This window comes from Struthio camelus, chromosome 3 (genome assembly GCF_040807025.1).
Source record: "Struthio camelus isolate bStrCam1 chromosome 3, bStrCam1.hap1, whole genome shotgun sequence".
NCBI lineage: Eukaryota > Metazoa > Chordata > Aves > Struthioniformes > Struthionidae > Struthio > Struthio camelus.
The window spans coordinates 77,177,898-77,189,692 of NC_090944.1; the positions used below are offsets into that span (position 1 = coordinate 77,177,898).

Sequence of the window (11,795 nt, forward strand, 5' to 3'; positions counted from 1 at the left end):
AGATTAGCTCATCCATTTCCGTGAGATTAACGTGGTGAACCTCATCTTAAAGCTTCAAGACTTCAGAAAACAATAGCAGGAAAGCGAAAATCTGTAGTCTTTTGGAGCTTTAGTGACACCTAGTGAAAAATACTGACATTCACTGAAACATGATTCAAGCTCATTATTATTTTAAGGTATACATACACATTTATTTGGGTGTTCAGATATACAACCATAATATGTGGAACGGTTATTTTAAAAATAATTATTTCTTAGATATCAATAACAATTCTTTCAATAGCTTTTTTTAATTTTTGTAATTGCCTATACACACATAGAAGAAATTCCTCCCGTTTTGTAGCTTACAATTTCTTCTGAAATGCAACAAAACAATTTTACCTAATATGTCTAAACTGCCAAGCATATTTTTTCGTAGCGAGGAGTGTGCGTCTGTGCCCGCACTTGTTTGTGCACAAGTGTGCCCGCGGGCATGCTATATGGCACAGATAGTTTATCTAGTGACATAAGGAGAAAGGACACTGATAATATAAATACATAAATTATACGTATAGCTCTTATTTACACCTCACCCTTCAAATTCGGCCTGAATATAAACTAGCTTGGAGCAATACTGGAAAACTGTGTGGCAGGGACCTCTGAAGCACCGCTAGCTGAAGACCCCCTTTCTGCTGGGCAGGAAGGCAAGTCCTGCCTGTGCCTTCTGCTTAACATAGCTTCTTTATAAAGGTTTATGGTAGTTCCTGAGCGCTCGCCACTTAGTGACGGGAGTGAAATGACTTCAGTTTTTCATACCCTTTCTGTTCTCTCACCTCCTTCACGTGGACAGGGCAGGTATGCCAAGCAGCCAGTCTCCTTTTCACAGGATTCATCGGGGGATTTTGTTCGTGGGCGGGGGCGGGGGAAGGATTCGCTATTGCCGTTGGGGGGGAGACGGGCGGAGCAGAAGATGACCAGCAGGACAGCGCAGTGCCAGCCGCCCCGCACGCCCCGGAGGAGCCCAGGCGACACCGGCGGGACGGAACCGCCGCTGGCGGCCACGCAGGGGGCAGAGCCCCACACACGGCTGAAACGGCCCCCTCCTGCCCCGCGCCGGCCACGCCCCTAACGGCCACCCCGCCGCCGCCGGGGAGGGGGGCACGCGCCTCCCTGCCAGCTAGCTCCGCCCCCCCGCCCTCCCCCTTCCGGTGCGCGGGGTCGGCGGCTGCGCACGCACCTTGCCCTTTGGCCCGACCGAAGCGTTCCGCCGTTGCGGTCCCCTGGCGGGCGGAACCATTCTCCACAAATTGGGGAGGGGGAGAGGGAAGAAAACGCGGATGCGGAGGAGCTCCTTCTGCGCGTTCAGAAAGCCTCTTTTTCACTCTGAAAGTTATTTAGCCCGAGAAAACTCCTGCTGTTCTCGTGATTGCGAAAAAACAACCCGCCCGGCGTGGCAGCCTGTCGGCTTACCCCCCCCTCCCCCCATGGTCCCTGCTTTATCCCAACGCGGAGGCGGCAGCCGCGGCCGTGGTGACGCCGCGGCGGTTCCCGGCCGGGCCGTGTGGTAGCAGCGCCCAGCACCGCCGGCGGGCAGCGCCGGCCGCCCTCGCGCCATGGTGAGCTGCAGCCGTTGCGGGGGAGGGGGGGCTTGTGTCGGTCGCCCCTGCGGCGGGGAGCCGGGCGCTGCCTGTCCCTGATGGGGGGGGGGGGCAGAAGAGGGCGCCTGCAGCCGGTAACCGTCACCCACTCTCCCTTACCCCACTTTCACCCCCTCCCCCCCCAATGGTTTTGGGTTGAAATTGGGGGTTTGGAGGCCTGGTGAACCGTCTCACTTGCTGGGCTGGGCTGGGCTGTGCGGAAGCTTTTTCCTCGGCCCTGTAAGGGTTCAGGGCGCCCCGGAGCTCCGGACCTGCGGGAGGGGCGGGTGCGGCGGCCCCCGGAGTGGTGTTGAAGAGGAGGTGGGCGGGGGTGGAGGGGGCAGCGTGCCGCGGCCTGTGCCGCCTGCCTAGGAATGGTTGAGGCCTGCACGAGGCGAGCACATGCTCCTGGAATGATTTCTGGGTTTGCCATAGGCCAATATTAAGAGGTGGTGTCTAGTTTTCCTGCTTGATGTCCTGCAACGTCAGTGTTTTATAAGCACTTCACTTGTATCACCAGTCAGCAGAAAGTTTGTTCGTAGGGGTAATATGTTGTCTGCTTCCCAGAGCTGATTACATCTCATTTTATGATTATCCTAAGATTTTAAGATATAGGATATTTTTCTTTAACTAGAGATACGTTTTGGCAGTTGATATGCTCAGGACCTTGATGTTAAATGGTGTGTAAGGTTTTATATGTTAAAAGAAGATTAGGTTACATCAGTAAGATAGTCTTCAGGTTACATATATTTTCTATCAATACATGCTAGTAGGTAAACAAAGCTATAAATTTTGATAAAAGTATTTCTTTCAGTTAGATGTGCTGACTTGTAGGAGGGGCTTTTACCCACGTAAGAAAACTGCAGATTTTTGTTGATCCAGAACGTGAATGTATTTGTGGTGTTCAGGTTACATCTGCATAGTGGTGTAGTTGATAATTGTTGGGGTCGATGGTGAATACGTAGAAATTGCATTGAAACATCTATCTGAACAATTTGCAAGAGGCTGTGTTTGTCTAGATGAATTTGCGCCTATCGGTTTCCTGTGTTTCTGTGATGAAGTTTGTTTCAGATATGCCCCAGTGTTTAGAAAGCAGTTACATCTTAGCATACAGTCCTGCAAAGGGATTTTTTAAGTATGTGCCATAATCAAATACTTGTTTCATATTCGTATATTGCCGTTTTACAGCTGAATACGGTTGCATGTGCTATTGGAACACATGAAGTAACTTCATGCTCTTCTGCGTGTGGGCGGAAGAGTTGAGCGAAATACAGCTAGTCTCTTGCTTTGTCTCTAAGTATACGTTTTAAGACTTTATGTTAATAGAGCATGTTTCAGGCAAAAGATCCTTTTTGGATGCATTTTATATTTTGTTTTTTATTAACGATTAACATAACCAAATGTTTTTTGCAGCCTCACAGGAGGAAGAAGCCCTTCATAGAGAAGAAGAAAGCTGTAACATTTCACTTAGTGCACAGAAGTCAGAGGGATCCACTTGCTGCTGATGATACTGCACCCCAGAGAGTTCTGCTGCCTGCGCAGAAAGTAAATACTTGCTTTTACTATTGAGGTTCGGATAGGAAATGCTGCACTGGAGAAAGATGGGTATGGAGTCTTACAGTTGAAGTACATGAGAGAAGATGGTTAAATGCCGGTGTTCAGCTGTAACTTGTTTGTAATTTTTGCCTGATACCCTAAGGAGGTGAAACGTGAATATTATCTTTCTGACCTGTTTGTGTATTTGGTCTCCCTGTATATACTATACGCATCTTTGAAATGGTTCAGAAGCATCCTGAGAGAGGAGCAGAAGTTCTGAAAGTGTTTTGTTACAAAGCTTTCAGAAAAATCAGTTGTGTGGAGAGCTAAAACTCTGAAGATGGATAGAGATAGAACATCTCTCTGTTCTTTTTGCTAGCCAGTTAACATACACTTCTGAACAAGCTTTTGTACTCTGGGAATGTGGAAGTGGGTAGTGAAATAGGAGACAACAGAGAAATAGGAGCAAAGATTATTAAAAGGAAGGCCATGCGAGATTGTGGGAAGGTATAACTGGGACAGAAAAAGGGGACGTTGTAGGGGATTTGATAGTTGTGAATTACTGCCTAATGGATGGAGGGATGGCTAATTGGCAGTAGGGATACAAATATATTAAAAACAACCACAACAAAAAATCATCTCACCCACCCTGAAAAAACAGGCTTTGTCAATTGTGCTGCTTATGAAAAAAGTTGCTTAAATTCCTGCTCAGACAGCGTCTAAACGCTTTACTAAGCGGTTTCAACATTCTAGTTGGTTGTGTGTTAGGATGATGTGTGGAGAGAGGACTGTAGGGACTGCTGTGGAGTCAATATAATCTGAACCAATGTAAAGCGATTCACTGCAGAGAATTCTTTCAATAGCTTATTCTTTCAATACTGAGGATTGTAAAAATTGTGGTTCAAGTGCTTTCCTGGAAAAGTGTGGAGCACTGTGCTAGTGGTCCAGTTAACTTAAGTACTAGTTCTTGCTTCTAAAGTACACTTTTTTTCATGTAAATGAACTTATCCAGTGGTGTTTTAATCAAGGATTTCCTTTTCAGTACGTTTTCACCCTACCCCGAACCTAACTTTGTTATTATCTTTTCTATTAATTTCTTTCCTTTTTTTAAAAAGAATTTAGGCATTCTAATTGCTTTGTTGCTTTTTTTCTTTCTAATAAGTTTTAAATAGGCTAACTTTTGCAATTTTATTTTATTTTATTTACAATTTCAAGGGGCATGAAGAGCAGAGAAAGGAAGAGCAGCGGAAGTATGGAGTGTTCTTTGATGATGACTATGACTATTTGCAGCATCTGAAAGAAGCATCTGGTCCTTCTGAGCTTGTCCCTTCTGTGCATGGTCAACAGAACAGAATTGTGGTGACAAGCGAGGGGCATATAGCGGAGGAGATTCAACAAATTCCAGTAAGCATGGTGGTTTTGTTACTTATCTTATACTTCTGAGATTAGCATCCTGTAGACACATTAGCCCTATTCCACAAGTATTACAGTGGTTGTAATCTATATACAAAGGATCCCTTTGACCCATGATCAAAGACTTTCCTAGAAATAGAAAGAAAAGTTGTCAAGCCAAAGTCTGTTAATGACCAAATTTTCATTAGCCAGTGCAGTGTTAAAACACTTTGTGTGCACATGACAAGCTTTTCTTCACAGATAGGACTTCCAAAGGTATTTGTCTGAACAAGTTGTGTGTTTTCTGCTATTGGCATTTATTTTTAAGAAGCTCAAAACTTTTCATTGCTCTAGGATTTTTCAATGTGTCAGGATATGTTACCAGGGAGTAGAAATGAGCTTCTTAATTGCTGGCCTAACTTGTGGAATTTCCTGATGCTCGATCATGTTGGACTGGACAGTCATTAAGTATTTTCAAGCAATGAAATACTCAGTTGTCAATCAGTCACTTTGAATTGAGGAACTTTGGTTTTACAAAATATTGCAGTTTTGATTAGAACTGATGTTCTTAGAAATACCTTTCAAGTGTGGTTTGGTGACCTCATGTAAGACCTAAAATTATTTTAGGTGCATGTGTTTGTAAGCTTCTAATAAGCCTTTCAGTAAAGGGATAATTTCAAATACGTGTTAAGAAAATTATGAATTTCACTTTTCAGACAACAGTTGTACAGAAGGTAAAGCTTCAGAGATGAAAAAATACTGTTGCTCTAAGTGCAGAATATTCACATGGGGATAAATTCTGCCAACGCTCTAGTTGCTTTGTAACTTTGCTACTCTAGTAACTTTGGAAATTTGCACCAATAATATAGCACTTGTCTTACTGTATAAGTAGCGCTTACAGAGTTTCTTTCAGTCATATGATTTTCCTGCACGTTTTGTTAATATGAGCTCAAGTGAAAAACTGAGAACAGCTTTTTTGATTTCCCCCCCCCCTTTTTTTTTTTTTTTAAATAGGCCCCATCTATTAAGTTACCTTCCTCAGTATTTGCCACAGAGTTTGAAGAGGATGTGGGCTTGTTAAATAAAGCTGCTCCTGTTTCAGGTATCATTAAATCTTTTACCTTCTGTAAGTGAATTGCCATCTAGATAGTAGATGGTAATTATGGCTTTGATTACAGTGTCACATTAGTTTTTATTTGGAACAGGTTCTTACGGTGTTACTATTGATTTAGTACTTGATTAGTGTGAATCCAAGTGCAGACCTTGATTTTTTTCACTCTCAAAATATCTCTTCCCTTGGACTGCTGAATGGTAGTTTTCCTTCACTAGTAAGATTTCAGTGTTTCATGCTTTAAGTATACTTTTGCTATGTACCTGTGTTTTCACTAAACATTCACTTTACAGCTCTCATAATTTCTTATAATAGGGATCAAACACCATAGCTCTCCCTGTCCTAAAAGCAGGCTGCTAAAAAAAGATCTGTGACTTGCAGTAGAGGAACATTTTTCTGACCTGTTGTGATGTAGGGAATTTTGGGGGGTGGGAGGTAGAGTTGCCAGTTGATCTTGTAGTACTCTAGCTTGGATAATTTTTCTTCTATAATATTCGCAGTAAAAGATAGTTTTTTGACAACTTACGACCTCTGGGGGATGTTCTTTTCTGAATGAGGAACATTGACAAGAGGCTGGTGATTTGTCCTGGTGTGTATCAGAACTACAAATATTCATGAGGAATTTTGTGCTTTTTAGGTTTAATTTCTCCTTAGTGCAAATTAACAGTCCAGTTGGATTGTTGGGCTTTTTTTTGTCCTGGAAAGTACCTTTGTGATGTCACAGCAACTTATATATATATATTTTTAACTTTTTAGGGCCACGACTAGATTTTGACCCTGATATTGTTGCAGCTCTTGATGATGATTTTGACTTTGACGATCCAGAAAATATTCTGGAAGATGATTTTGTTCTACAAGCAAATGAACCAAAAAAAGGGTACATGGAGCTTTATAGAACTGTTTATATCAGAACTAAATAGGAATGATGCTGTTTGTTATTTTACACGCTGTTGGAAGCAAAAGTGCACTTCAGATTTCAAACTGAATACGCGTGTGTTAAAGAAAAAAGTATTACCTTGTGTTACATGGGAGATAATTTTGAAAAAATCGAATTTTCCTGTGTTATCCAAGGTAAAAGATAAGGTTTGCTTGTTACCATATTCATATTTGTAATGTATGCAACACATAGGATTCCTAAACTACTTAAAGCATTACCATCTGTCACACTGAAAGAAATTCTGGATTATTGACCAAGACTAATGTGTTTTTACAACACTTTTAGAAATGCTTCATGTGATACCTCACTGAACACTGTTTTTTTTAGACTTTTGTAGCGTTCTCATTTTAAGAGCAATGAGAAATGTTGCATCTTTTAATACTCGGGATGTGACTGGGGGGGTGGTGGTTGTTGTTGTTCTCCCCCCCACACACACACTTTGACATGGGTAAGTGAATGTAAATATAGCTGTTGGTTCACATATCTGATGACCAAAAGTGAGGTTATCAGAAGCACTTTCAGCTTTCAGACAAAACTAGTGTTATGCTGACTTTGGCAGAGTTGTTATTGCTAAACTTATTTATCTTTTTTACTGGCTTGAGAATGATAATTGTTAACTTTGCTACTCAAAACTTAAATCTCTTATTGCCAAATTGTGTCAGATAACTCAGCATTGCACAGAACTTTAGAAAGGCCAATGTCATTACCCTAAAACTTCTGTCCAGTGGCTCAGATGCTGAGGATGAAGATGAATGGGAAGATGTGGAGGAGGATGGTGACGAAAAGGACAGTTGCAGTAGTGATGAAGATCATGATTCAGAAGGTCCTTTATCAGAAGATGGAGTTAATGGACAGTTGAAAGAATTTCTCTTCATGCAAGAAGAAACCAGGAGTCGTTTCACAGAATATTCTATGACATCTTCAGTAATGCGAAGGAATGAACAGTTAACCCTGTTGGATGACAGATTTGAGAAGGTGAGGCAGCTCAGGAGTGTGAATGTAAACTTAAATTTAAGGATGTGAAATACCGTTCTTTGCCTTTTGGGTGCTTTTCTTACAAGCTGATGTCCTGTATGCTTGTGCAAATTCTTATTGCCTTCCGTTCTCAGGGCATCAAACAGTTGTTCTTTGCAAATATTTCATGTTTTATATGTTGTGTACTAACTGGCTTGTATTTAATAGGCTATTATATTAATTGATATTGAAGGGCCTAACACTGATATAGTTACAATATCCTGCTAATTATTCCAGTGACTGTAGTGTGCATTCATAGTCAGTGTTCCACTTCCTTCTGAGGGGCTCAGTTCTATGCAATAAATCAAGTACAGGTTTCTGGTGGAGATTCACTTTAACCATGTCTCACCACTGTGCCTCGTGTAACATTTATGAAATGAAGTAAGAACAGTGGAAGCACAACTTTTGTCTTGAACAGTGACAGACTTTTTAAAGTCCACGTTGAAATAGTGCATCAAAATAAGAAACATCTTCCAAAAACTGATTTATATCTTGCTAAAAGATAAATTTGTGGCTCCCATGCTGAAAGAATACTGCCGGTAAGGAGTAAATCTCCTACTGCAGATTTGTTTTTTGTTGGCGGTCGTTTAGTGAACGAGAGGGGAAAGGAAAAAGGGACAAGCAAAGAAATATGTAGATCTTGCTTAAGCTATCCAGAAGTTGCACGACAAATGCAATCTAATTATAAATATCCATTTTATTTTAGTTTTTTGAACAATTTGACGAAGATGAAATTGGAGCTTTGGATAATGTGGAATTAGAAGGCTATATTAACACAGACAACGCTCGGTTACAGGAAGTCCTGAATGATTACTACAAAGAGAAAGCAAAAAAGTATGTGCTCAGAAGTGCTGCTTCACATAACTACTTATGTAATCATATTTTTATATTAAAATCTTGAGTATATTATTTCCAGTTCATCTACCTGCAGATTACATCTTTCAAGAAAATAACATTACATTGAGGTGTTATCCGTTTTATCATTTCAAATGAAAGCCAATTCTGCGTTTTGAAGTGATTAAGTGGAGGCATTTTGTTGGTGAGGTTGTGTTGGTTTTGTATAATTTTATTATATTCAACGTAAGCTGTACAACAAGGACGTTATTTACATCTTTCCTTATCCCTTAACAGCTGTTGCCAGCATACAACTGTTTGGAGCACTGCAAGAAATGAGTGCTTGTAAAGCAACCAACTACCAATGTGAGGTTGCAATTCTACAATATGTTCACTTTGTCTTAAAGTTGGTAATATTATCTTCAAGTTAAACAGCTAAATGTTCACAAGTCAGTTTTGTATTTCCTGAGAGGCAGAGTAACGTATACCTTCTAGTGAAGGTTGACTGGTTAGTAGTGGAGTAGGTAATCACCTGTGCAGCTGCTTTGCTTACAGGTTTCTAGGCTAAAAAGTGTATCTTCTTCCCTTACTGCCCTGCAGTCACAAACGCTATGTTCCCGATGCTTTTGAAATGCAGATATATTTGTCTTGATATCTGTCCCTCTTGTTTAAATGATTATTTTGGAGGTGCTTACCTAAGGAGAAGTATTTTTGTCTCAAGTGGATATTAGGGCTAGCTTGTTTTGTTTAGGGTTTTATTGAGGGGAGACTGGTTTTACAAAATTATGAATTTTTAATAAAAGATAAGCCTTAATTTTTTTTTTCCCCCCCTGGCGTCAGACTAATTTGATCTTCTTCCTTTATTTGCCTCTGTTCTTCTCTGGACTTCTTCAAAGCTGTGTGAAACTGGATGTTCTCGAACCCTGTGAAGATTTAGACTCTCCTGTTAATGAAGAAAGTGAAGAAGAAAAAGAAGAAATAGTAGCTCTGGTTATTGAGGAATCCAAAGAAAAGTGGGATTGTGAATCAATTTTGAGTAAGTATTTTGGAGTTTTCATATCTGTTCCCAGATCTCAAAGTAAATGAGAGCTGACATCAGGACTTTTGCTTCTAAGTAAAATGGTTTATGCTTCTGGTGGAAACAACAGAAATTCTTACTAAATAAAATTACTGCTTCTATGTAGGTATCTTAATTCGTGCAATTTTATATTTTCAAAAGTTTAGTAGCAGTACAGTTTGTAATAAACTTGATTTCTATTTGCAAGCCTTTGACTTTTTTTTTTTTTTTTTGGTGACCGTAGGTACATATTCAAACTTGTATAATCATCCAAAGCTTATTGAGGAGCCATCGAAGGTAAAATCATTAAACTTATTCTGAGTAACAGCCAAGCTTGAGAATAGTTGAGACGAAAGTGATTATTTTCTCAACAGATGCCTGCTTCTGAAGTCATTATGTGAAGGAAGGAGGGAGCAGAAAAGATGGTTAGATAATATTAACATCTAGTATTATTTCTTTGCTGAAGGATTTGGATAACATTTTTCTATTAACTATTAAAAGGAAAATTGAGGAAGGTCTGTTTGATTTAATTTGTAATTCAGAACTTCTGCAATAGGCAAGCAGAAACTTATAGAGAGAGCAGGGAACTTGCTTTCTTGTTATTCGTGATATGACTTTGTAGTGTATGTCTCATAACCATATATTAGGGTTTGAAGATATGGAGATATGCTTTGAAGATATGTTTTTGCTTCCTTTTTGAACTTTCAGAGAAACTATTCTAGTTCTTTGGCCTTCCCAGAATTTCTGTCATCAAAATTAGAGCACAGCTTGATGTTTCAGATGTGTGACTTTAAAGGCGACTTTCTTCTTGAAACCTTATCACGAAGCATTACTTACATGTTTTAAGTCCTTTTTCAGTAATATTTATATAAAAAGGAGAAAACATTTTTTAATTCTAGATTCTGCCCACAGGTGTGTTTGATCTCTTACCTTGGGTTTAACATCCATTTCTCTAAGGGAAGAGCATAGTATGAGGAACCCTATACGTTAATTACTGTCAAATCTGAACTATAAGTCATGTTCTTATATTGTACGGGTAAGGCAATGTGATCTGTAATTCTTGGAGAGAAAGCTAGGGACCGTTCATATATGAACTTTCTATTTTAGCCCAAACCAATCAAAATTTCCCAGAAGACTGGAATTCCTCTACACATCTTACCTCAGAAAGGTCTTACGGCTAAACAGATTGAACGCATGCAAATGATAAATGGCAGTGACTTGCCAAGAGCATCAACACAGCCGCGTTCCAAAAATGAAAGCAAAGAGGATCGCAAAGCTAGAAAGCAGGCAATAAAAGAAGAGCGAAAGGTAAAATGTACTCCTTACTTAAGTAAACCCCTGCAAAAATGAGTTATACTATCTGAATTCTGTTCGATGAACTTTTTTTAAAGCCCGTTTGGTTTGTGTCTGGAAATCAGTGGGGAAAACCTGCTGTTCTCAAAGGCTAATTATTTTTCAAAAATCAGTAATTATCTATTTGAAAGTTAACTTGGTAATTTTGTCGGTCTGTTTTTCCTATATGGAAATTTGGAGCCTTTTATTCTAGCTACTATTACATAGGTAACAAGGAAATGCAAGAGCTTCTTCCAGCATTATCTAGGGAAGTAAGGAAAATAACATTTCAGATAACACACAGTGGAAAGCCTTTGAAATAAAGGGAGGAAAATCTGTTTGGCCATGATGATATGCTAGTGTTTTTATTCAGGAACAGAAATTGTCAGCATGTTCAGTCATGCTTCAGTTAATTAGAGATGATAATCCTGGAGGTACACAGATAAATTTGACTACTGTTAATCAGTGGCCATAAATAAGGCTGTTGTACAAATCCCTGCTGTTTTCATGATCTGTTTTCATGATTTGAATGATTTCTCTTTGCGTATTATGTCTGTTTTGTAAATTTGTCATTATTTGTTTGCACAGGAACGCAGAATGGAGAAGAAAGCCAACAAACTAGCCTTCAAGTTGGAGAAAACAAGGCAGGAAAAAGAGTTGCTCAATCTGAAACGGAATGTTCAAGGACTGAAGCTGTCTTAACGAAACTGGGGAACTTTCATTGTGGGAGTGTCCTTGCGTTTTTATCTGTATTAAGAAGGGAACTGCTGACTCATCGCTTTGCCAGTCATGCACAAACAAGGTGTTGAGATATTTCTGTGACAAGATCCAGTATACTTGTCGTTCTCTCCGAACTGAAGCTATACATTAACAATGTATTAGTAATGTTGCATTGTCGTGAATGACATGACAACTGTTGAGAACTTGCATTATACTAGATACGTATAATAAAAAATATTTTTCTAA

General features: G+C 39.9%; 1 protein-coding gene across 1 annotated transcript; it reads left to right on the forward strand.

Moving 5' to 3' along the window:
- Positions 1-944: 944 nt before the first annotated feature.
- On the forward strand, positions 945-11,795 carry LTV1 (LTV1 ribosome biogenesis factor). Its single transcript, XM_068938559.1, has 11 exons — positions 945-1,595; positions 3,030-3,161; positions 4,368-4,556; positions 5,559-5,646; positions 6,412-6,532; positions 7,318-7,567; positions 8,313-8,440; positions 9,337-9,476; positions 9,742-9,794; positions 10,605-10,805; positions 11,418-11,795. The coding sequence occupies exons 1-11, from the start codon at positions 1,593-1,595 to the stop codon at positions 11,529-11,531; spliced, it is 1,419 nt and encodes a 472-aa protein (XP_068794660.1). The 5' UTR covers positions 945-1,592; the 3' UTR covers positions 11,532-11,795.

What these genes read in the sequence shown, in the direction of transcription:
- LTV1 (XM_068938559.1), top strand. An exon ending in TAAAGCTGCTCCTGTTTCAG is followed by an intron (nt 5,647 to 6,411) that starts GTATCATTAAAT and finishes TTAACTTTTTAG; the next exon opens with GGCCACGACTAGATTTTGAC. An exon ending in GCAAATGAACCAAAAAAAGG is followed by an intron (nt 6,533 to 7,317) that starts GTACATGGAGCT and finishes ACTTCTGTCCAG; the next exon opens with TGGCTCAGATGCTGAGGATG.